Source organism: Geotrypetes seraphini, chromosome 5 (assembly GCF_902459505.1).
Source record: "Geotrypetes seraphini chromosome 5, aGeoSer1.1, whole genome shotgun sequence".
In the NCBI taxonomy this organism is placed as follows: Eukaryota; Metazoa; Chordata; class Amphibia; order Gymnophiona; family Dermophiidae; genus Geotrypetes; species Geotrypetes seraphini.
Genome location: NC_047088.1, coordinates 241,402,121 through 241,428,891, shown reverse-complemented (window position 1 = coordinate 241,428,891; position 26,771 = coordinate 241,402,121). Strand labels below are relative to the sequence as shown.

Sequence of the window (26,771 nt, the reverse complement as noted above, 5' to 3'; positions counted from 1 at the left end):
TCTCTTAGATAAATGGGCAAGGAATTCCAGGTTTGTGGGGCTGTGGCAGAAAAAAATATACTGTCAATGTGTACTAATGATTTTAAGAGAATGCGGCGGTGAAAAGGGCGAACAAAATGCTAGGAATGATAAAGAAGGGGTTCACAAACAGATCGGAGAAGGTTCTCATGCCGTTGTATCGGGCCATAGTGCGCCCTCACCTGGAGTACTGCATCCAGCACTGGTCACCGTACATGTAGAAGGACAAGGTACTACTCGAAAGGGTCCAGAGAAGAGCGACTAAAATTGTTAAGGGGCTGGAGGAGTTGTCGTACAGTGAGAGATTAGAGAAGCTGAGCCTCTTCTTCCTTGAAAAGAGGAGACTGAGAGGGGACATGATTGAAACCATTCAAAATACTGAAGGCAATAGACTTAGTAGAGAAAGACAGACTGTTCACCCTCTCCAAGGTAGGAAGAACGAGAGGGCACTCTCTAAAGTTGAAAGGGGATAGATTCCATACAAATGTAAAGAAGTTCTTCTTCACCCAGAGAGTGGTAGAAAACTGGAACACTCTTCCAGAGTCTATTATAGGGGAAAACACCCTCCAGGGATTCAAGACAAAGTTGGACAAGTTCCTGCTAAACTGGAATGTACGCAGGTGAGGTTGGACTCATTTAGAGCACTGGTCTTTGACCTGGGGGCCGCCGCGTGAGCGGAATGCTGGGCATGATGGACCACTGGTCTCCCACATCAGTGGGAGATTTCGTAGCAACACTAGGAAGTATTTCTTCAATGAAAGGGTGGTTGATCGTTGGAATGATCTTCCACTTCAGGTAATTAAGGCAAGCAACGTGCTCGATTTTAAGAAAAAATGGGATAAGCAAGTGGGTTCACTTCGTGGAAGTGCTTAGGGGGGGAGGGTCCTTAGAGTGGGCAGACTTGTTGGGCCAGTGGTCCTTTTCTGCCATCATATTCTATGTTTCTATTTTTCACCTTAGTCCCATACAAAACACACCTCCTCCAACATGCCCTCTTGCTATTTGGTTGAACTCAGTGGAAAATGCCCAAATTCTGCCTTTTCAAAAATCACTATCCCCTCCCCCCGCCCATTTTTATAAAGCTGTGCTAGCAGCTGTCGCGCGGTAAATGCCCTGAAGCCCTTTAAATCTCTGTGGTCTTCAGGGCAGTTACCGCAGCAGCAGCCTGCACGATTGTGCTTTGTGAAAGAAATGGGTATACAGATGTACATTTTCGTCAGAAGGTTGGTTTTTTGGGGGCTATTTTGAGCTTTCCATGTGCTTCGATAATAACCCCCTCTTGTACTAAACTGCACTAGCAGGGTGCCACGCTGAATAGCCCACGCTGCTCCTGACGTTCATATAGTTTTTATGAGCGTCAGGAGCAGCGCGGGCCATTCAGCGTGGCTCTCTGCACTAAAACCGCTAGCGCGGTTAAGTAGAAGAGGGGGTAAGTGTCACTATGCAGTATTCTAAAAGGTACGCTTATAATTGCTAAATCTCCCAGGGCAGCATTCCTTCCTAGGACTTCTGTACTTTAACCATTTTTAGCAACTTCACTACAATTTTTTATATGTCGTGCTATTCCTCTATTTCTTTTTTCTCTCTTTCTCTCTTTTTGTTTTTTTTTTTTCTTCTTTCTCTGATGTACAGCAGTGATTCCCAACCCTGTCCTGGAGGAACACCAGGCCAATCGGGTTTTCAGGCTAGCCCTAATGAATATGCATGAGAGAGATTTGCATATGATGGAAGTGATAGGCATGCAAATTCGCTTCATGCATATTCATTAGGGTAGCCTGAAAACCCGATTGGCCTGGTGTTCCTCCAGGACAGGGTTGGGAACCACTGATGTACAGTACTCCCCCGAAATTCGCAGGTGTTCCGTTCCAGGAACCCCCGTGAATTTGGAGCATGTAAAAAGGCAGGGGAGGCAGCCGAAGAGGCAGGAGATGGCAGCTGGAGTGTCGGCGGGTGAAGAAAATCACTCGCCACGCAGCTCCTGATTGGTGTACCCCGACTTTACTACAGGAAAAGGTGGTCAGAGCAGACCGCGAATGAGTGAGTCCGCGATTCGCGAACACTGTACTTACCTTATCTGTTTCTTTTCTAACAAAGATTGTATTTCTTCCCCTTTTTTGCCTTATGTACCGGTTTGTCATGTACCCCTGTTAGTTTTAAATGTTTAATTCATGTTTTAATTTGTATAATTATTGCATTGTTAATCACCTAGTAATTCCAGATAAGCAATTTTATTAAACTTGAAACTTAAAGTTAGGCCAGTGGCATTGCAGGGGTGAGCGACGTCCGGGGCAGTGGCACTCCTCTCCTACCCTGCGTAAGAAAAGTGGAGTTTTTTTCTAACTTATGATGGTGGTTTTTATGCCTTATGACTGAGGTCTTTTTTTTTTTTTCTCCACTTACTAGAATATCAGCATTTCCAGTTGCAGAACAGCCATTGTCCATAAGATAGTGACCTTCTACGAAAGGCCATGATTTGTTAAAAACATTCTTAGCACATCAAGCCCTTAACTCTGGAAAACATCCTGTTTGCAATTATCGTTACCTTTCTCTATTGACACAGGGCCAACGGCATTTTCCACAGTAAGGGCTCCTTTTACAAAGGTGCGCTAGCGTTTTTTAGCGCGCGCACCGGATTAGCACGCGCTACCCCGAAAAACTAACGCCTGCTCAAGAGGAGACGGTAGCGGCTAGCGCGCGCTATTCCGCGCGTAAAGGCCCTAACGCACCTTTGTAAAAGGAGCCCACAGGGTTATGAGATGACGCGAGTGGTCAATATGAATGGAATTACCTACAAAAAAAGGCTACGTACTTCTCTTACCAGTCATTAGATTTCTAATTGTGCCAAACATACATTTTGTGCAAAGCATCATTAATGACATTTTATTTTCATCTGTGCTGTTAAGAGAGTCTGAAAAGGCACACTTTCTTTCTGGCGCTAGTAGATTATTTCCTTCAAGGTCTATTTAGCTTTAATGACACCTAATTTTAGTGCAATAAGTAAACCAAAAAAAATCCGTTAAGAGTCTGGCCATTATCTTCAAGTACGGGAAGCAGTGATTTTTATTGCTCGACACCACACTCCTGTGTTATATTGGTCCATCGCCTTAAGATACAGGCAGCGTGGCCGTTAGATGCTAAACCAGCATAGTTTGGCTGAATACAGAAGAGAGAGGCCAGATAATGAATTAAGGCAGTTAACTCTGGTAGGTGGAGGGGGGGGGGCAGTGACTACTGGGGGGTCATGCCTCAACCCCTCCAGTGGTCAGATGGTCATTTAGGGCAGTGGTATTCAACCCAGTCCTCAGGGACCACCTGGCCAGTCGGGTTTTCAAAGTCTCTCTCATCCATATTAATCGTGGATATCCTGAAAACTTGACTGGCCAGGTGGTCCCTGAGGACTGGATTGAATACAACTGATTTAGGGAACCTTTTTGTGACTTAGTCATGATTGAAACGGGTTTAGGAAAGCTTCCTACTTTATGCACTAGTCGTTTTTATCTTGTCCAATTATCCTTGAAAATGTCCAATTTCTGGGCCTACCTAAATCCTGCCCAACACCTCCCCCCACCTTAAGATGCCCCCTTACGATTTAGACAAACTGCAGAGAAAAACCCTCTGAAATCTGAGTTTCAAAAATAGTGACTTGGATGTTTTCCCGTGAAAAACATCCAGCTGCTGCTTTTGACACTTTTTTTTTTCTTTTTTGAAAATGAGCACCATATCTTCTTTTGAATATTGGCCCCTATAAATACAAAAATTGTATTCCTTACCATCAGCAGTCCCATGGATTATTAACAGGTTTTCTTCTTTTAAGCCATGGTAATTGTGCAGGACACTAGATACCTGTAGAGAATCAAAGACAGCTATGATGTTTACCGTACGCAAATGCGCATGTACACACACACACACGATAAAAACCGAAGTCTTGCCTGATATATGCTGTCGTCTTTTGTGGGAAGCCCAAGGTATCTTTCTGAAAAAGCTGAAGCTACAGTAAATAAAGAAATCTGATGTTAAAATTAAAGTGTAGCAAAAGATTTCAGGTGCATAGGACACAAAAGGGGGATCAAAACATGATACGAGGGTCATTTCATAAATAATGCACACTATTTTTTTTTTTTTTTTAACATGTTTATTTTTTTTTTCAAGTATTTCTTTACAATCCTTCAATATAGTCTCCCTGCTTTGCAATGGCCGAGTCCCAACATCCGGGAAGCTTCATTAGTCCATCCAAGACAGCATTTTCGTTCAGTTGCCGAATGGCTCGCGTACCAGCAGAAGAAAGCTCTTCCAGAGATGCAAAACAATGTCCACGCATAGGTTGTTTCAACTTTGGAAAAAGGTTGAAGTCTGGTGGACTCAGGTCTGGACTGTAGGGAGCAGGAGGTAACACCTCCCAGCCGTATTCGTGTAGATTTTCAATGACGAGTGGAGAGCTCCATCTTCCCCATGCCCAAAAAAATTTTGACGAGCTCAATCAAAAGTCAAACAAATGATGATTTTTGCTTATGATCATGAAGGCATCATCATCACAGACAAAGTTCCATGTGGAAGAAGTGTCACAGCAGTGTATTATTGTGATTTTTTGCAAAAAATGCACAGAAAAATGCACAAACCTGACCTCAGTTGCTCTTGGCTGGGTCACTCATTCTTCACGACAACGCTTGACCGCACATAGGGGAATGTCATTGAAAAACTGCACGAATACAGCTGGGAGGTGTTACCTCCTGCTCCCTACAGTCCAGACATAAGTCCACCCGACTTCAACCTTTTTCCAAAGTTGAAACAACCTATGCGTGGACATCATTTTGCATCTCTGGAAGAGCTTTCTTCCGCCGTTACCCGAGCCATTCTGCAACTCAACAAAAACGGTGTCTTGGATGGAATAATGAAGCTTCCCAGACGTTGGAACTCGGTCATTGCAAAGCAGGGAGACTATATTGACTTAGTAAAAGAGGGCTTAAGTGAACTGTATTAAAAATAATATGTGAATTCATTTGCAATCAATGTTGCTTTAATGGGCTCTGCATTATTCCAGCAGAAATGAGATAGCAATTTTATGGAAATTAGGAGAGGGGGCATTCTGAAAAGCTAATGATGGGGTTAAAGGCCCAAGCACAATGCAATGAAAAATGCAGCATGTATTAATGGCAACATTGCAGGCTAGTTTGGCCATACTTTTAGGCCCGGGTTCAGTATATGACACCCGTTCTCAGAAGCCGCCTCAGCGGTTTTTGAGAATCGCTCACAGGTGCCCTATACAGAATCGCCCTAAGCCACCTAACCACCACTCTAACCGGCGACCATGTTACAGGCGCCGGTTTGAGAACTGCGTTGCTGCTGAACTGATGGTGGCAAGGGATCTCCCTGCCGCGATCAATTTAGCAGCCGCAGCCCATCCTCCCCACCCCCGCGCAAAGACTTTCCGGCAGGGGGGATGCCCAGTCTCTCCTGCCGGAACCTCCAAAACCAGCCCCCCACCCCCAAATGTCCACGGCAGAAGGAGTGCACAATTCTTCCTGCTGCCAACCAGCTGACACATCCTCCAGCAGGAGGGATGCCCAGTCCCTCCTGCTGGACACTCTCCCCCTCGTAATGACCGCAGCCGGTAGATGAAGGCGGGCTTACCGGCCAGACAGAGGAAGCATCCGTCCTATCGTCCAACTACTAAAGATACAGGGGTTCAGGTGGGCTGGGGGGCTAGGTGGGGGGGGGTGTCCAGCTGGGCTGGGGGGGGTTCCTGCTAGGCCTACTTCACGGAGGGGTGGGGAGGTGTCCATCCTGGGCACGGTCATTATGAGGGGGATGCCTGCCTCGGGAGTTTTTTTCAAAAATGTGTTTCCCGATTGGCTTTTAGGCAGTGGTAGGCTGCCTAAAATCAGGACAGCTGTTTACAGAATTTGCTCCTTTGAGTTGTAATTTAATTACTGTAGGCTTTGAGCTTTTCCTAACCAAAATGTGAACTATGAGTGAGGCCACACCCTGATACATCCAATGCCGTATAAAGGTTGTGTTTCCAAACGATGTGTTTTCAGCCTAAGGACTAGATTCACTAAGCAAACCGATTGTGTACCGATCAGTTTGCGACCCCTGTGCGACCCAATTTTACTCCAGCCTGATTCACTTACCTCTCTGCCAATCCGATTCCGATCTGTGCATGCAAATGAGGGGAACTGCATGCAAAGTAGGCAGGGACGCGATTCACAACACAAATTTTGTGATCCAACTGGGCTGGCCGATCAACCCAAGAAGCGACTGCTGGGGACCAATTGCAAACGTCCTTTCCGACTCTCCAGCTCCATTGCCGCCCTGCTCTCCCCCGAATTTCTCCTGCTCTTCCCCGCACAGCGAGCCCGTGGTTTTAAACCGTGTGTTTAAAGTGGGTTAAAACCACGGGCTCGCTGGGTTAAAAAGTAAAGTAAAAAAAAAAAAAAAGTCTAAAGATGGTCTGTGCATGCGTCGGGATCATGCACTAACAATCTGTGCCGGCATATGGGGGCGTTTTTCTGATCGCCCCCATTTGAATATTACTGGTTGAAGAATCCATCGGACCTGCCCGGATTGGACACAATTGAATCTAGCCCTAAGTGGTTTACATTCAGGTACTCAAGAATTTCTCTCTGTCACGGTGAGCTCACAATTTGACTAACGTACATGGGGCAATAAAGGGTTAAGTGACTTGCTCAGGGTCACAAGGAGGAGCACTGGATTTGAACCTGCAACCTCAGAGTACTGAGGCTGCAGCCCTAACCCCTACGCCACTCCTCCACTCAAAATAGCATCGTGCTGTATTGCAAATTTAATGTACTCACCGTATAATTTCATGTCTATGATTGGTGCAATCACTGCTCCACATTTAAAAAGCCTTTCACTGGATTTCAGGATCATTGATGCAACATAACCACCATATCCCTAAGAAAGGGCAAAATCAGTTCAGTTGTAGTGAGTCCACTGGCAAATTTAGTTCTTCACAGGTAGGTGAGCATTTAGAAGGTGCTGCTGAAAAGTTCTCAGCCCAATCAAGAAGAGAATGATGTGGAGCCATGAAACTTATAAGTTATTCCACACGTTCCTTGACACTTTTCGTTTCAATGAGGCAAATGCTTCTAGTAAATGAGCACAAGCATAGGGAAACCAAGCCATTGTGACATCACCGATGAGGTTGACTCTTTTGCACTAGTGGAATGAGGCATTATGACATCACAGTACAAGGGGCTGCTGAAATGTTCTCAGCCCACCCATGAAGAGAATGATGTGGAGCTACGAAACTTACAAGTTATTCCACGCTTTTCTTGACACTTTTCATCTCATTTCATATAATAGAACAGTGTGGAATAACTTGTAAGTTTCATGGCTCCATATCATCCTATATAATAAAGAGCTAGCCGCGCATGCGCACTCCTTTTTGCGTGTTCTGTGCGCTGTAGGTCTGTGGCTGCAGGAGTGCGCATGCGCGAGTCCCCAGCCTTGACCGCGGCTTGAGGCGGCCGACAGGAGCGGCGGATGGCGGGAGGAGGGCTCATGGTCCTGCCGCCGCTGCCGCTCCTGTTCACAGCGGCCTGCACGTCGCCGACTCCCCCGCTCCCGCAACAACCGCTACCGCTCCTGTTCTTCCCCTCCCTCCAGTCACCGTTGCCATTCCTATTTAAAACGGCCTGCTGAGGTTCGCGGCCGGCTGTAGCGAACCTCGCAGGCCACTCTCCACATGGTAGCACGTTCCCTCTGACGCGATCGCGTCAGAGGGAACATGCTACTGAGGTGGACAGCGGCCTGCGAGGTTCACTACAGCCGGCCGCGAACCTCAGCAGGCCGTTTTAAATAGGAATGGCAACGGTGACAGGAACCATGGATGGAGGGAGGGGAAGAGGAAAAAGAAGGGCCATGGAGCAGGCAGGAAAGGGGGCTGCTTTGGGGGAGGGGTGTGCTGGAGGGGAAGAGGAAAAAGAAGGGCCATGGAACAGGCAGGAAAGGAGGCTGCTTTGGGGGGAGGGGTGTGCTGGAGGGGAAGAACTGGAGGGGAAGAGGAAAAAGAAGGGCCATGGAGCAGGCAGGAAAGGGGGCTGCTTTGGGGGGAGGGGTGTGCTGGAGGGGAAGAACTGGAGGGGAAGAGGAAAAAGAAGGGCCATGGAGCAGGCAGGAAAGGGGGCTGTTTTGGTGGGAGGGTTATGCTGAGTGCAGACAGCAATCATGGGGGGGGGGAGGAACAAAATGGGGCCATGGAGCAGGTAGGCATTGCAGAACAGGGGGAGAGGGAAAGGGAGCTGCTTTGGCAAGCAGGGGGGCCAGGGAGACAGACAGAAAGAAAGACGGACAGACAGGGGACCAGGGAGAGACACAGACACAAAGAATGACAGACAGACAGCGTCCAAAGAGAGAGAGATAAATTTAAAAAAACCTAGACGTACAGACATCTACTCTGGGCAGCGGAAGGAAGGCAGTACGGAGTGCTGCTGGAAGTGGCTACTGGGAGGAGGGCTTCGAGACGCAGAAGACTGTCCCCAAAGCCCCTGCGGAGAGTTGGGCCAACCTCTCCTTCCTCACCGACGCCGAAGAAGCTGCAGGCTCCGCTCCCTCTCGCGCTCTGAGCACTCACAATTGGCTGAAGGGTGTCGTGCCAGTGCTGCAGGTACAGGGGGATGCTTTTGTTGGAGAGGTGTGCTGGGGGGTAAATGGCTTTGCTGGGGGGAAGGGGGAAGACACAAGGGGGTCAGGGAGAGGGAAAGGGGGCTGCTTTGGGGGAAGGGGTATGTTGGGGCCAGACAGCTTTGCTCTGGAGGGGGGGGGGAATGACACAAGGACACAGACACAAACAATGACACATAGGGGGCCAGTGAGACAGACAGAAAGGAAGACATTCAGGCAGCGTCCAAGGAGAGACAGCCAGCGTCTAAGGAGAGACAGCCAGTGTCCAAGGAGAGAAAAACAAATAAACATAGACAGACAGACAGCGGCCAAGGGGAGAGAGAGAAAGAAAGAAAGACAGACACATACATCTATTCTAGCACCCGTTAATGTAACGGGCTTAAAGACTAGTTCTCTTAATAATTGGGATGAGAACTTTCCAGCAGCTCCACATACACATGTAAAATATAACATAGTAACACAGTAAATGACGGCAGATAAAGACCCAAATGGTCCATCCAGTCTGCCCAAACATACACTCTCTATAATTTAATGATTTGATTTAAATTGTTCTTTTTCTTAGATATTTCTGGGCCAAAAACCCAATGCTCTGCCCGGTACTGTGCATCTACTGGAGTCTCCGGCAAAGCTCACTCCAGCTCATCTAAACCATCCCAGTCCATCCTCAACTGAATGGCCATATACGGGACACAGACTGTGCAAGTCTGTCCAGTACTGGCCTTAGTTCTTCAATATATATACCATTATATTCTGATTAGAGACCCTCTGTGTTCATCCCACCCTTTTTTGAACTCTGCCACAGTTGTCCTCTTCACCACCTCCCTCGGGAGCGCTTTCCAGGCATTCAGGCATCAACCGTAAATAAGAATTTCCTAACATTACTCTTGAGTCTACCATCCCTCAACCTCAGATTATGCCCTCTGGTTTTACCATTTTCCTTTGTCTGGAAAAGATTTTGTTCTACATTAATACCTTTCAAGTATTTGATCATCTGAATCATATCTCCCCTGTCCCTCCTTTCCTCTTGGGCAGGGGGGTTAAATGTCAGTCCTCGAGGGCCGCAATCCAGTCAGGTTTTCAGGATTTCCTCAATGAATATGAATGAGATCTATTTGCATGCACTGCTTTCATTGTATGCTAATAGATCTCATGCATATTCATTGGGAAAATCCTGAAAACCCGACTGGATTGCAGCCCTCGAGGACCGCCGTTGGACACCCCTGCTCTAGGGTATACATATTCAGCCTCTCCTCATACTTCTTTTGGCACAAACCTCCTACCATTTTCGTCGCCTTTCTCTGGACCACTTCAAGTCTTCTAATATCCTTTGAAACACAATACTCCAAGTGGGGCCTCATCAACGACCTGTAGAGGGGCATCAACACCTTCTTTCTTCTACTGGTTATGCCTCTTTCTATACAGCGGAGCATCCTTCTGGCAACAGCCACCGCCTTGTCACACTGTTTCTTTGCCTTTAGATCTTCGGACACTATCACCCCAAGGTCCCTCTCCCCATCCGTGTATATCAGCCTCTTACCTTCCAGCACATATGGCTATTTACAGAAAGAGTGGTAGATAAGTGGAACAGTCTCCCGAAGAGGTGGTGGAGACAGAGGCTGTGTTTCAAGAAAGCCTGGGAGAGGCACGTGGGATCTCTTAAAGAGAGGAAGAGATAACGGTTACTGCGGATGGGCAGACTGGATGGGCCATTTGGTCTTTATCTGCCATCTGACTTCAAGGGACGATGGGATAAACATGTAGGTTTGCTCCGGGGAAATCCTTAAAAAAGAAGGTTCTTGTTGAGGAAGGGTTCTTGGAGTGGGTTCACTCCGGGAAATTCTTAGAGGGAGGGTTCTTCGAGTGGGCAGACTTGTTGGGCCGACGGCCCTTTTCTGCCATCATACTCTATGCTTCTAACATGTTTCTATGTTAAAATATTTACTCATGAAATATAGAGCTAAATGTAGGCTCCTAGGTTATAGAAATACCCTTCAATGGGCTAAAAACAAAAACAAAAAACATACTAGAATTTACATTTACAAAAAGATCTACATTACTGTTTTTACTAATTACCTTTCCAAATATGCTCAGTCTTTTAGGATCAATAAAGGGCTGCTTCAATAGCCATCTGTAATAAAGAGAGAACTATATGCGTAAGTATTGTTTTAGGCTATTACGTCTTACACCATCATTTGGGAAACCTAGCTAGTTTTGAGTTGCCATTCACATACTCTTATCTTACCAAATATGTTATCTAGATGGGATGCATCACAATGAGGTGTAGCAGGTCAGAGCTGTTAATGAAGAAGAATACTGCATATATAAAGACACTTTCCATCCTAGAAATGACATTCTTCCAGTTAGAAGATAACTTACAGAACTGAGAAAAAAATTTATGAACCCCAAGTATAATAATGACAGTTGCATGTTATTACCTATTCTGAGCTCTTTGGGGAGGATGGGACAGACAGACGGAGGCTTTATAAAATAGGCATAAACAGATGTTTTTTTTAGACATTTCACAAAGATTCCTTGTTATGAAATTAACTTCAAAAGGCATTATGCACATACTTTTACTGACATCATAGGGACCAGTGGCCTTCGCGAATTTATAAGACAGGGCCACTTTGAATCCAAACAAACTAAAAAGAGCCACCAAATATCTACCCATGGGGGGGGGGGGCATGGCACTGCTAACTAGTTTAAATCAATGACATCTACCCCCAAGAGTCTACCTTCAAATATTTTATTGGGTATATCCTCAAGGAGGTGGGCATTTCTATATGCATTCTCTTCATTTACTGAGAAATGCCTTGACCTTCAAGCATGGTTCTCTTTCGCCCATCCACTTCCTCCTTTCTGTCCTGAGCTTTAGAGAATGACATGGTGGCTGTTACCTGTGGCTAGCCGCAGGTATCCCGCCGAAACGGTGACAAAAAAAGGTCACCGCGAGTATGGGGACAAGGCCATTCACCACCCCGTGGAGCGGTGAATGGTCTTGTCTCCGCAATTAAAGAGTGAGCACGCATGGTGAACAAGCGTGCGGTCCGGCAGCCCATCTCTCCCGCCGGCCGTGCATCTCCCTCCCTCTCTTCCCCTTATCTTCTCTTCATGGCGAACTGGTAATTTCTATAAAGCTATGCCTTGTATTGCAGCCGGAGCCTTGAAGTCGCGTCGCATGTGGCTGTTGGAAAAGTCTCCTCTGACGCAACTTCCTGTTTCCAATTGCATTGGAGGAGACTTTTCTAGCAGCCAACGCGACATGACTTCAAAGCTCCGGCTGCAATACAAGGCATAGCCTTATAGAAATCGCCAGTTCGCCACGAAGAGAAGATAAGGGGAAGAGAGGGAGGGAGATGTACGGCTGGCCAGCGGGAGGGAGCTGCTGGACCACTTGAAGGGTGCTGGGGGAGGGGGAATGGAGAGGAGAAGACGCTGAAGCATCCTGAAAGGAACTGGGGAAGAAAGAGAAGGGAGAAGATGCTGGGAAATGGGGAAGAGAGTGTGGGGAGAAGAGACTGGGAAATGGGGAAGAGAGAGTGGGAAGAAGACGTTGAAGGGAAATGGGGAACAGAGAGTGGGGAGAAGACACTGAAGGGAATGGGGAAGAAAGAGTGGGGAGAGGACGCTGGAAGGAAAGAAGACAGAGATTCCAGACTATGGGGGAGCAAAGGGAAGAAGATGGGTGCCAGACCAATTGGCGGGGGTGAAGGGAGAGGCACAGTAACAAAGCAAATGGAAGGCGCAGAGAGAAGACAGACAGTGGATAGAAGAAATTGAATGAGAAGATGAGGAAAGCAGAAACCAGACAACAAAGGTAGAAAAAAAATTATATTTATTATTTTCTTTGCTTTAGGATAAAGTAGTATATTAGTTGTGTTGATAAAAATTTATACCTAAAGCCCTGCCAGCTGAACATCTCTTTCTCTAGTTCAGCAGCCAGAACTTTGATTTATAAGGAAGGAATAAGCTAAATATTGCAGTACTGAGGCTTGTATGGATGCTGCGGGGACGGGGGGGGGGGGGGGGGGAAGGGGAAGGCGGGGACAGGGATGGGACGGTGAAGGGGACAGCAGGGTGGAAACGGGGCGGTGAAGGGGATGGCGGGACAGGGAGGTGAAAGGGACGGTAGTCTGGGGACGGGGAAGTGACAGGGACAGTCATTCTCTAATGAGCTTAAAGAGGCAGAGCATGGCAGAAAAGAGCCAAACAATGAGAGTTGCCTCAGAGGCCACCATTGAAGAACACTGATCTGATCGGTTTCATACAAACCATTCTCCCACATAAATTGGTCTTTTTTTTCACAGCTGAGGTTTGGAAAATTATTGACATTCAGAATAGTACGAAGAAATAGGTATGATTCTCTAAGAAAAAGTAAATCATTATATAAAAAAAAACTAAAAGCAACATTATCATGTGTATAATCGAAGACAAAGATGTAATTTTAAAAAAATCAAATATGAAAAGGAGAGTAGAAATATTCAAAGAATGAAGAGAGAATATTTTCAAATACTCACTCAACAGCGGTTATTTGATCTTTGACATCTTTTGATCCTACGAATCGGTGGACTTCTTGCAGGATTTTAAGCCCCTGAAATCCACTCCCTCGGCCATCAAATCGAGCAACAATGACATTATCAGAGTCGACAAGCACTGAATCCCAGTCGATGTGAAACTTATCGGTGACCAACTGGCTGCCTGGAGCGTCATCGCTGCAAATGCCAACACAGCGGACACAAATGAGGTCTACTGGCAAAGTAATGCAACGAGAAAACCCAAAATGTAACAGGCTTTAATTATAGCAGCAGTGATTTAGGTTCGATATTGGAAAGACCTTTCTACCTGTTAAAAACAAGTTGTTTATGGAGGTGGAAAGATGTGAATCATGGAAGTTTATAAAACCAGGTCAGAAACTTTTACAGTGATACCAGGGTTGGCCTATGCTTAGGCGAATGCTTAGGCGAATCCTCAGCTCTTTGTCTGATCTCATGCTCAAGGCAACCTGATGTTTGAGGCAAAGGATCAGGTTTCAGGTTTATTTAAAAATTTGATATAATGCCTTATTAAAATTCAAAGCGGTTTTACATAATATAAAAACAAAGTATAATAAGAACGTACATTAGAAACAAATAACAAACAATGCTACAAACAATCAAACGCCCTGACAAACATTAACTTACCAATACAGGATGGAAATGGGCAGAAATACAATTTATATAAAAAGAAAGAGAGGGGAAGAGGGACCAAAACAAAAGGAAGGGGGAAAAATATAAATAGTCTAGAACAGGGATCTCAAAGTCCCTCCTTTTTGGCCGCAATCCAGTCAGGTTTTCAGGATTTCCCCAATGAATATGCATTGAAAGCAGTGCATGCACATAGATCTCATGCATATTCATTGGGGAAATCCTGAAAACCCAACTGGATTGCGGCCCTCAAGGAGGGCCTTTGAGACCCCTGGTCTAGAATAATGTAAAATAAGATAAAGTGATTAAAAAAATGGCAAGGAACAGATTTCCATTGCCATCCTTAGAAGGACTATTATACAACATATGCGTCTTTAAAAAGAAAAGCCTTCAAGTTACTTTTAAATTTGTCAAGGGATGCAATTTCTCTTCTATAATTTGGTGCTGAATTCCAGATGGTAGGGGCCGTAACAGAAAAGATGCTAGTGCACATAGTGTTAATGTATTAAAGAGGGGATGGATAGCAAGTTTTGATTAGATGAACGCAATGTACGATGGGGAGTATGGGGGATTAGTAGCCTGTTAATAAAATCAGGTTGGCCTGAAGTTTTGGCCTTGTAAGTCAGCAACATTATTTTATAGGTAATTCGATGATCTCTAGGAAGCCAGTGAGCTTTGATCAAAAGAGGTGTGACATGATTGTATTTAAGTTAGAGGTCTGCATGGGAATGGGGATTGCGGGAATCCCGCGGGTCCCTCGGGGTTCCCGCAGGAATCCCCCCCTAACCCACGGGACTCCCACGGGGATGGAAGGCTTTGGAAGCAGGGTTCGTCCATATAATATAATGGACACGTCAGCCTTAGTAAAAGAGGGGGTTTATAAGTTAATTACCTGAACAGAAAACAAAAAAAGGGTTCCACCAAACAGATTCCACAAGGAAAACAGCAGCGCAAACGCAAAAGAAACTGTAAAATTGATGATCCTGTCAGAAGCAATTGCTGCTTTTTATGGGGGACGGGCGGGGATGGAGGTAATTCCTTGCAGGGATGGGTGGGGACGGAGAGGATCCTGACGGGGACGGGTGGGGACGAAGAGGATCCTGGTGGGGACGGGCGGGGATGGGTGGGATTTCTGTCCCCGTGCAACTCTCTAATTTACGTGCTTTAGAAATAATTTTAATGGCAGTATTTTGAATAATTTGAGATGTCTCTTCCCTTAAAAGAAAGGACCTAAGCTCTAGTGAGGCAGTGAGGAGGAAGGAAGGGTCTTCTAACTCAAAACACTGGTTAGGCGGTTACCCCAAGATATAAGAATGCAACTTATATTACCAGCCTATATAATAAATAAATGAAAACTTTGTTGTTGCTGGGTATACTTTGTAAAAATTGTAGCAGATGTAGCTTAGGATTCTAATATGAAAAATATTGATCCCTGACACTGCACATCAGATAGCCATAAGGCTCCTTTTACAAAGGTGCGTTAGGGCCTTCGCTACATTGCCGCGTGCGCTAGCCGCTACCGCCTCCTTTTAAGCAGGCGGTAATTTTTCGGCTGGGCGCACGCTAATCTTGTGCGGGCGCTAAAAACGCTAGGGCACCTTAGTAAAAGGAGCCCATAGTGTTAATTGTAAACATGTATTCTGTTTTGCTTAAATTTGGTTGGCAGATGCTGATCATGTGACTATGATTCAGTTATGGTCCCTAATTATGCTTACGAGTATCAACCTCAGATGGCCAAGGGTAAGGGAGGAGGGAGAATTATGGCAATTTTAAAATAGACTTTGTCTTTTATACAAATGATGCTTTAGCTGGAAGGATGTGAATTTCTTGCACTGAAATTTAAGGATTGGGATATTTGTTTCCTTCATCACCATCCACGAGGCATGGTGAGCCAATGGTATTATTTAAAACTGCGCAAAAAGTTTTTCACACCAAGCGGGATGCTGAATGCTCTGCGCTGCTCCAGCGCTCATAGGAGCTCTACGAGCATCAGAGCAGTGCGGTTTTGTAAAAAGGGGTAAATTTTTAAACTAATTTTTAGAAATTTTAGAGCAAATTATGATTTTAGGCGGTTGTAATATACATATTCATACAAGAGCAGAGATCATAAGAACATAATAGCTTTACTGGGTCAGACCAATAGTCCATCAAGCCCAGTAGCCCATTCTCATGGTGGCAAGTCCAGGTCACTAGTACCTGGTCAAAACCCAAAGAGTAGCAACATTCCATACAGAATCTCAAAGAATAGCAAGATTCCGGAATCCCAGAGAGTAACAAGATTCTAGAACCCCATAGAGTAGCAACATTCCATGCTACCTATCCAGGGCAAGCAGTTGCTTCCCCCGTATCTTTCTCAATAACAGACTATGGACTTTTCCTCCAGGAACTTGTCCAAACCATTCTTAAAACCAGCTACGCTATCCTAGAAACTAAAGATTTTTTTTAGAAGCAATAGCTACATTAGGTTTGGTTTAAGTAAAGAACCTTATTTCATTTTTTATTACATTTATAGCGTAATCCCCCAAAAACAAGAAAAACAACCCCATGGTAAGTATACAGAGAAAGAGAAGTGGCGAGGGAACTGTACACATCAACGTAGATGGAATTGAGTTGAATCATTTATTGAATACAACATACTGTATATAAATAATCATCAGTCCCTATTGTACAGACCCACAGTCCCTTTGCAGACCCACAGTCCGTCTTTCATATCCTTTCAGACCGTGACTGACCATCTGCAGCATCCACTATCTCCTCCTCTCCCTAAGAGCTCCCACTTGCCTGTCCCACGCTTTCTTGAATTCAGACACAGGCTTTGTCTCCACCACCTCTACAGAGAGACTATTCCATGCATCTACCACCCTTTCTGTAATAAAGTATTTCCTTAGATTACTGCCGAGCCTATAACCTCTTAACTTCTTCCTATACTCTCTCATTCCAGAGCTTCCTTTCAAATGAAAGAGACTTGCCTCAAGCACATTTGTGTCATGTAGGTATTTAAACATCTCTATCATATCTTCCCTCTCCTGCCTTTCCTCCAAAGTATAAATATTGAGATCTTTAAGTCTGTCCCCATATGCCTTAGGATGAAGACCAGCCTTCCCTCCATTCTGTTTACGATCTTTTTGAAGGTGCAGTCTCCATAATTTTACGCAATATTCTAAATGAGGTTTTGCCACAGGTTTCACACAGGAGCATCAATACCTTGAGTACCTGTACTTGAGTACCTGATTGTAAAAACCGCTTAGATAACCTTGATAGGCGGTATATAAAATCCTAAGAAACTTGAAACTTTTCCCTACTAGCCATAACTCTCCCTATGCACCCTAGCATCATTCCATCTTTCGTTGTTATCAGGTTTGTTAGTGGCCCCCACAATATTATGTGGTAGGGGTTAAGTGAGAGGCGCCCTGACAAACGCCAGGTCCCAGGTTCAGTTCCCTCACAGATGACTCACTAGGAAGTAGAATCAAAGAGGCACAGCCAGAGGTGATTGCATAAAGAATATATTATAGAAATAGTCTTACAGGAAAGCAATATTCATAGGCATTACAATAATTAAGCATTACAATTCAGTAGAGAGCAAAGCAGTTTCCCTGCCTTACAGAGTTCAGAGACAAAGAGACAGAGAGTCTGAAGTTCTAGGGAGAGCCAGAGAGAGAGAGCCAAGACCCCTCTCCTCCAGAGATAGATAGATTGATAGATAGATTGATAGATAAATTGATAGATCAGAGAGGAGGCTTTTATACCTTGGAATCTTATTCTGAATATAGAAACTATTGTATGTCCCAGTATCTTTCTGTTTAGAATTTGTAAACTGTTTGAAACAATGGTTAATTTAATTGCTAAGGAGGGTGTGATACTTGCAGGCATGGCTTTTGATACTTAGCTAGCCAGTTTTCTATCTGATTTTAACTCTACTGTATAACCTCATTGTAGCATTTTGACTTCCCCTACCTTCATGTATTCTCCTTGAATGTCTTGCTTACTTTCAAATAACATGTAGTTCTTTTTTCCTTCCCTCCCTAGTGTTTTATAGGTTTGTCAAGTTTGTCAATAGTCCTCCAAGACTTAGCTCTTGTGATGCGTTGTATTGTTCCCTAAATTTTGTAATTTTAGTACTGTGTACATCGCTTAGAATTACGATTAAGCGATTGATCAAAATTTTATGAAACTTGTATTCAGGCCACCTTCAAATCAGCATATATTATCAAGCTTCTTTTGTGTACTAAAGTTCTTCACTCCCTAAACTGTAACGTTCCCTCAGGTTTTTGCAGCCCAAATGCAGGCATTGGCTATATTTGAAACATCTGTCGCAGAGAGAATGTTGTACCAGCCGCAGTGATTGTGGCCTTCACACTTGCTGAAGACAGAGATTGACGCCTTTGATTATACTTTACGCATTGCACAGTTTCTTTTATGAACTGTTTGATTAAAATTGTTCTAGATGTCTCTAGGGAAACTCAAAGGAATTTTTGCAACTGAGACCCGGTGTGCTTCAGTTAGACACACTCTTTCTTCTAAAGATCCTGTGCAAGAGTATTATTAAATTTCAATCTGTTAAATATATTTTCTTTGATGGATAATTCATTGTACCGACCCCAGCTTGATTAGACACTCAACATTTTTGTGAGTCTAGGATCAAAGGGTTCACCTGTTCTTTTTCCCTAAATGTGCCTGTATTATTTTCCTTCATTTTTATAACATCTTAAAATCACTGATTTGTGGATTCTGCATAAACAATGGTATGGCAATTTGCTTTTATCTTCCCTTTACTTAATTTTATTAATGTGGTTATAGCTCTTTGTTGTTATAAATAGTAATAATGTCCATAGACACCCCCCCCAAAAAAAAACAAAAAAAAAACAAACTTGAATTTAAAATAATGCTCAACCAACTGAATTTAAACCTTTGCTGGACACCAATGTAAAGAACATAAACTAAGGGTAACGAGGTCAATATTCAAACACAAGCTCTGCACTTTGGGCCAGATTCAGTAAATGGCTCCCAGCTCTGTTCTATAAAGGACAGTCCAGGTTGAGCACTCTTTATTCAATAACGTTGGGCAGAGAATGACATGCCCATCTTTGAGTGCGAGAACTAACACCACCTGAACCCAGGTGTAAATACTGGTGTGCTTATTGGGCACGCATCCACAGAATTCAGCAATGCTGCATGCAGTTTTCTAGAACACTCCTGACTTGCCCATGACCTTCCCCTGGGAACACTTCCTTTCCAATTAGAACATAAGAACATAAGAACATAAGAAGTTGCCTCCACTGGGTCAGACCAGAGGTCCATCCTGCCCAGCGGTCCGCTCCCGCGGCGGCCCATCAGTCCGCAACCTGTGAAGAGGTTACTGACCACTTCTATAACCTACCTCAAGTTCTATCTGTACCCCTCTATCCCCTTATCCTCCAGGAACCTATCCAAACCTTCCTTGAACCCCTGTACAGAGTTCTGGCTTATCACCTCCTCCGGAAGCTTGTTCCATGTGTCCACCACCCTCTGGGTAAAAAAGAACTTCCTAGCATTTGTTTTAAACCTGTCCCCTTTCAATTTCTCCGAGTGACCCCTAGTGCTTGTGGCTCCCCACAGTCTGAAGAATCTGTCCCTGTCAACCTTCTCTATGCCCTTTAGGATTTTGAAGGTTTCTATCATGTCCCCTCTAAGTCTCCTCTTCTCCAGAGAGAATAGCCCCAGCGTTTTTAACCTGTCAGCGTAAGAAAAATTTTCCATACCTTTTATCAGTTTAGTCGCCCTCCTCTGCACTCCCTCGAGCACCGCCATGTCCTTTTTGAGGTACTGCGACCAGTATTGAACACAGTACTCCAGGTGCGGGCGCACCATTGCGCGATACAGCGGCATGATGACTTCCTTCGTCCTGGTTGTGATACCCTTTTTGATGATGCCCAGCATTCTGTTTGCTTTCTTTGAGGCTGTCGCACATTGCGCCGATGGTTTCAGTGATGTGTCAACCATCACCCCCAGATCCCTTTCAAGGTTACTCACCCCTAGCCGTGTTCCCCCCATTTTGTAGCTGAACATCGGGTTCTTTTTCCCTACATGCATGACTTTGCATTTCTCTACGTTAAAACTCATTTGCCACTTATTTGCCCAGTCTTCCAGTCTCGTTAGGTCCCTTTGCAGGTTTTCACAGTCTTCCGTGTTCCTAACCCTGCTGCAGAGTTTGGTGTCATCAGCAAATTTGATAACCTCACATTTTGTCCCCGTCTCCAGATCATCAATAAATATATTGAACAATAGAGGTCCTAGCACCGACCCCTGTGGAACTCCGCTCGTGACCCATTGCCAGTCTGAGTATTTGCCCTTTACTCCAACCCTCTGTTTCCTGCCTGCCAACCAGTGTTTGATCCATCGGTAGATATCCCCTTGCACCCCGTGGTTCCACAGCTTTTTTAGTAGCCGTTCGTGAGGTACCTTGTCGAAGGCTTTTTGGAAGTCAAGGTAAATGATGTCTATGGATTCCCCCTTATCCATCTGGCTGTTTATTCCCTCGAAGAAGTACAGCAAGTTTGTGAGGCACGACCTTCCCTTGCAGAAGCCATGTTGGCTCGCCTTCAGTTGTCCATTTTTTTCTATGTGTTCGCAGATTGTGTCCTTTACCATTGCTTCCATCATCTTTCCCGGAACCGAGGTCAAGCTCACAGGCCTGTAGTTTCCCGGGTCACCCCTTGATCCCTTCTTAAAGATGGGCGTGACATTTGCTATTTTCCAGTCCTCTGGGATCTCCCCAGTTTTTAGGGAGAGGTTACATATTTGGCGAAGTGTCTCTGCTATTTCGTTTCTCAGTTCTTTTAGTACCCTTGGGTGGATGCCGTCCGGGCCTGGTGATTTGTCGCTCTTCAGTCTATCTATCTGTCTGAGGACATCCTCTTTGCTTACCTCTAGTTGTACCAGCTTTTCGTCGTGTTCCCCGTTTATAATCACCTCGGGTTCTGGGATATTGGATGTGTCCTCTCTGGTGAAGACTGACGAGAAGAATTTGTTTAACCTGTCAGCTATCTCTTTTTCCTCCTTTATCGCTCCTTTCCTGTCTCCGTCGTCCAGTGGTCCCACTTCCTCTCTGGCTGGTTGTTTCCCTTTCACATACCTGAAGAAGGGTTTGAAGTTTCTTGCTTCTCCTGCCAGTCTTTCCTCATATTCTCTCTTTGCTTTCCTGACCTCTCGATGGCATTCTTTCTGGTGCCTTTTGTGCTCTTCCTGGTTCTCCTTTGTTGGTTCCTTTTTCCATTTCTTGAAGGATGATTTCTTGTCGCTTATCGCCTTATTAACTGCAGTTGTTATCCATGCTGGGTTTCTAGTTCGATTTTTTTTGCACCCTTTCCTGAACCTTGGGACGCACAGGTCTTGTGCCTCGAGCACTGTGCCTTTAAGCAGTGTCCAGGCTTCCTTTACGGTCTTTATCTTCCCTGAGCTGTTGCTGAGCTTTTTTCCTACCAGTTTCCTCATGTCTTTGTAGTTTCCTTTTCTGAAGTTGAGTGCTGTCGTTGTGGTTCTTTTCACCTTTGATGTTCCCATGTTTAATTTGTACTGGATCATGTTGTGATCGCTGTTCCCTAATGGTGCTAGTACCACCACTTCCTTTGCGGGTCCTTCTAGCCCGTTGAGGATTAGGTCTAGAGTGGCATCCCCTCGCGTTGGTTCTGTGACCAGCTGCTCCATGAAACAGTCTCTTATCACCTCTATGAATTTAGTTTCTCTCGTGCAATTTGAGTGCCCAATGCCCCAATCTATTCCCGGATAGTTGAAATCCCCCATAACCACCACCCTTCCACTTTTGCACACCTGCCTCAGTTCGGCCTCCAGGTCCAGGTCGTTTGCTTCTGGCTGTCCTGGTGGGCGATAGTAAAGTCCCAATTTGATGTCAGCTCCTTCCCCTCCTGTTAGCTTAACCCATAGTGACTCCAGACTGTCTGCCCTTATTGTTGTTTCTGATCTGGATGAAGGAATGTAGTCCTTTATATACAGTGCTATTCCTCCCCCCTTCTTGTGCGCCCTGTCCCTCCTGTAGAGTTTGTACCCTGGCAGGGCCACATCCCATTTGTTGTCCTCTGACCACCATGTCTCTGTGATTCCTATTATGTCTAGGTCCTTATTTCTGGCTATAACTTCTAGCTCCCCCATTTTAGTCCTTAGGCTCCTAGCGTTTGTATATAGGCAATTTAAGTCCCGGTTTGTTACCTTTTCTTTTGGGTCTACTCTTGATTTGATGCTCCTGCTGGTCTCCTCTTGGGCTGCCTCCTGTGGTGTGTCTATCCCGTCCTCCGCCCGCTTCTTTGATCTTTGATAGCCATCTGGTTCCGGCTGTGTCCTCCTTGTCTTGCTGTTTAGCTCTACTTGCCTCTCGGGTCCCTGTACTGTATCCTTGGGTTTATGTCCATAAAGTGTCCATTTTGCCTCTAGTCCACTATCTTCCTTTCCTGTTTCAGTATCCTTGCTCGATACTGTGGTCCGATGTGTCGAGGTCAGATCGACTCTCGGCTTTCCCCTTGTTTTCATAGATATCCAGTACCTAGCCATGTAAGTGTATTTCTACACTGATCTGCTGCTGGTGGGGGTCCGGGTAGGGGTGGAAGGGGATCCGGGGTCTGGGGGTGGGCTGGGCAGTTCGGCAGGGGGGTGGGAGGTATCCAGCAGGAGGGACTGGGCATCCTTCCTGCCAGTAATCTATAAGGGCGGGAGGGGGGGGGAAGGCAGGAGGGACTGGGCTTCCCTCCTGCCAGTGATCTACGGGGGTGCCGGGCAGGAAGGTCTGGGCATCCCTCCTTCTGCGATCGTTATGGGGGTAGTGGGCAGAAGGGACTGGGCATCCTTTCTGCACCGATCATTGGGGGGGGGTACCAGGCAGAAGGGACTGGGCATCTCTCCTGCTGCGATCGTTCGTGGGGGATGGGTGGCAGCGGCCAATAAATTTATTGCGGTAATAAGCCGCAATAAGCTCAGCAGCCGTGTCTACTTACATTGTAGGCCAGCATTTTGCTGGCCTACATTGTACGCGTCTCCCGCTGGCCTAGTGAGATGCATATGGTCACCTAAGTTCGACTAAGGCTATTTCCGGTTCAAACCAAGCCTAGCGTTAGGCGACTTTTGGTGGGCTTGCGCACCTCCTTAGGCTTCTGGAAGCGCCTCCAATGTAGGTGGCCTATTTTGGGAGGTTTTTTTTAAAAACGTGCATCCCGATTGGCTGGTTAGACAGCGGTAGGACACCTACAGCCGACTACAATCGGGACGCCATTTATAAAATTTGCCCCTAAGTATACATACAAAATAAATATTAAATAATACCATGCACAAACCTACTAAAATTCTAAGAATGTTAATTTATAAATAATGTTAAATTATAAATAATTATAGCCCCAGAGAAAAACTATACTGGAAAACCAAGATAAAAAAAGGAAAACGGGGGAGGGGGGAGGGGAGATTAAAATGAGGGGGAAGGGAAGGGAAGGAGATTATAAATTCTCAGAGAGGAACTACTGTTGCAGGTCTTACGGCCAAAACACAAATCTTGTTGAGTCATTTTTTATTCAATAAAGTCATCCACTTGAACGTTATAGACTGCCTTGTCTCTTCATCTCCTCCAATTTGCAAACATAACCCATTTGAAGACATTTCTCTCCAGACAAACAACTTTCCAAGAGCCTAATTCACCACCCCTCTCTTTTACAAAACCGTGCAAGCAGTTTTTAGCACTGGATGGAGCGTGGGATTCTCTGCAATGCTCCAACACTCACGGCAATTCTACGAGCGTCGGAGCAGTGCAGAGCATTCAGCGCGCCGGCCGGCACTAAAAACCGCTTTCACGGTATTATAAAATGGGGTGTCAATGCTTTATTTCTGGAAATGCTACTGAAGAGGGTAATTTTCAAAAACGGTTTCCCTCAGTACAGAGAATAGGATGCCTGAAAATTTTCAACTCAGAACACACGTAAGAACAGTTGATAAAATTTTCAATAAATTTTCAAGAGAAAAAAAAAAAGAACAGTTTTGAAAGGGAGCAGGAATACATACTTTCCCTTTGAGAAATGGTACAACATTTATGGGTACACTTCTCCCTCCGTATTCGCAGTTTCAGCATTCGCGGTTTCGATTATTCACGGTTTTTAGCTTGCTGGCTCCTTCCTCCAAATTACATCAGCTTGCATAGAGCAATCGCTAATTCCAAGCATTTTACAGAGAAAATTGCCGATTCCCAGCTCTTCACCGTGTTTTGCCTCTCCTTCAGATCAGGAATCCCAGCGTGTTATTCGCGGTTTCACTATATTCACGATGGTTTTTAATAGAAAACAGTAAATAACATATAAAAAATTTATTCGCGCTTTTTCAGTATTTGCGGTTCTGTTAATCCCCGATCACAGCGAATACGGAGGAAGAAGTGTAGAAGAATGTGAAGACAATCAACTACCCATATAATTGTCTGTCTTGCCTGTTTAGATTGTAAGCTCTTTCGAGCAGGGACTGCTTTCTTACTCTTTGTGACTCTGTTCAGCGCTGCGTCTGGTAGCGCTATAGAAATAATTAATAGTAGTAGTAGTAGTAGTAGTAATAATGACTGAAATTATTCTGCTGAATGCAAGCGAGAACAGTCTCATTTTTTCAGATACATTTATTACACTGACACACTATTAGACCTGGGTCCCCTTCTCTGCAGTCCACTGCACCAACTACTAGGATACTCCGGGGACCTGCTTTGCTGTTTGAATAGTTGAAACATAGAAACATAGAAGATGACGGCAGAAAAGGGTTACAGCCCATCAAGTCTGCCCACTCTGCTTACCCACCCCCTGTCTATGCCCTAATGACCCAATTTCCTTATCTTGACCCTCGTAGGGATCCCACATGGGTATCCCATTTATTCTTAAAGTCTGGCACGCTGTCTGCCTCGATCACCTGCACTGGAAGCTTGTTCCAATGATCAACCACTCTCTCTGTGAAGAAATACTTTCTGGTGTCTGCAGCAGCCACTTTCTCCTCCTCTCCCTATTGGCTAAGGCTCTTAACATTTGCATCTCCTCTTCCTATAGGCTAAGGCTCTTTATACCTGCATTGTGATGTCATAGAACTTTCTGATTATAGAAACATAGAAACATGATGGCAGATAAAGGCCAAATGACCCATCATAGAAACATAGAAGATGACGGCAGAAAAGGGCTACAGCCCATCAAGTCTGCCCACTCTGCTTACCCACCCCCTGTCTATGCCCTAATGACCCAATTTCCTTATCTTGACCCTCGTAGGGATCCCACATGGGTATCCCATTTATTCTTAAAGTCTGGCACGCTGTCTGCCTCGATCACCTGCACTGGAAGCTTGTTCCAATGATCAACCACTCTCTCTGTGAAGAAATACTTTCTGGTGTCTGCAACAGCCACTCTCTCCTCCTCTCCCTATTGGCTAAGGCTCTTAACATTTGCATCTCCTCATCCTATAGGCTAAGGCTCTTTACACCTGCATTGTGATGTCATGGAACTTTCTGATTATAGAAACATAGAAACATGATGGCAGATAAAGGCCAAATGACTCATCATAGAAACATAGAAACATAGAAGATGACGGCAGAAAAGGGCTACAGCCCATCAAGTCTGCCCACTCTGCTTACCCACCCCCCTGTCTATGCCCTAATGACCCAATTTCCTCATCTTGACCCTCGTAGGGATCCCACATGGGTATCCCATTTATTCTTAAAGTCTGGCACGCTGTCTGCCTCGATCACCTGCACTGGAAGCTTGTTCCAATGATCAACCACTCTCTCTGTGAAGAAATACTTTCTGGTGTCGCCATGAAATTTTCCGCCCCTGAGTTTGAGCGGGTGCCCTCTTGTGGCCGAGGGTCCCTTGAGAAAGAAAATATCATCTTCCACTTCGACACGTCCCTTGAGGTACTTAAATGTTTCGGCCATATCATCTCCAGCTGTCATACATGATGGTTTGTACTATTTCTTTCACATCTTTAGGTGGTGGGCGAGGGTTGTGACCACTGGGGAAGTAAAGGGGGGGGGGGCATACCATAATCTTTCCAGTGGTCATCTGGTCAGTTTGGTCTAGCCGCAAACATTCTCATTTTTTTGCCCTAAATGTTTATTATTGCAGGAATGGTCCAAATCATAAGCCTACCCTAGTCCCATCCAAAACAAGCCCTCTTGAGATTTAAATGCACTGCAGTGGACCTGCATAGAAAAAACGTCTTAAAATGCATTTTGAAAATAGTGATTTGGACGTTTGGGCCAGAAAAAAAGTCCATCGGCCACTTTGTGCCACTTTTCAGACATTTGGAAAATGAGTCTCAAGATCTCAAATCCAAATTCTGTGTCAAGCTGGCTTGAATACTTGTGAGCCTATCACTGGATTATAATCGATAGGGTCGATATTCAGCTGGTGGCATTAAGCATTCTCTTTTTAGCAATGCCAGGCCATGTCCATGGACTGGCGTTGAATATCCAGGTTTTTGGAGCCGGCAATCTTCTATTTGGTGGTTAAGACCAATATTCAGCACTTAACTGCCTAAGTGACTCTGCATAAAGATGTTTTATGCATTCCAATATGGCTGCTTAACTTACCACCCCACCTCCCTTTTTCAAAACCGTGGTTAGCGGTTTTTAGCGCGGGCCAGCGCGCTGAATGCTCTACGCTGCTCCCGATGTGTGTGTGTGTGGGGGGGGGGGGGAAGGGGGTTAAGTGGTTAAGTGCTGACTGCCCACCAAAACAGCTGGCTTTCAGTTTAGTATCGGCAGTTAGCCCCGCACAGGTGATTTAAGTGGCCAGAAGCCTTTCTCGGCCACTTAAATCACTTTGAATATCGATCCTTGATTTTGATTTGAATTAGTCAAACTTAAATAAAACTACATCAGAGGAGACTAGGGTTTAATCGGATGTGGTTTCATGGTTTGTACGATGCCCTAGACCA

General features: G+C 45.2%; 1 protein-coding gene across 2 annotated transcripts in view; it reads right to left on the bottom strand.

Moving 5' to 3' along the window:
- The window catches only part of DPP10 (dipeptidyl peptidase like 10), a 709,461-nt gene that overhangs the window by 12,462 nt on the left and 670,228 nt on the right, over positions 1 to 26,771 (bottom strand). For both annotated transcript variants that reach the window (XM_033946860.1, XM_033946861.1), the window contains 5 exons: positions 13,179 to 13,373; positions 10,735 to 10,789; positions 6,831 to 6,930; positions 3,948 to 4,006; positions 3,789 to 3,861 (listed from right to left, as the gene is read on the bottom strand). In XM_033946860.1, the coding sequence (XP_033802751.1) occupies positions 3,789 to 3,861; positions 3,948 to 4,006; positions 6,831 to 6,930; positions 10,735 to 10,789; positions 13,179 to 13,373 (482 nt within the window). The remainder of the gene's footprint in view (positions 1 to 3,788; positions 3,862 to 3,947; positions 4,007 to 6,830; positions 6,931 to 10,734; positions 10,790 to 13,178; positions 13,374 to 26,771) is intronic.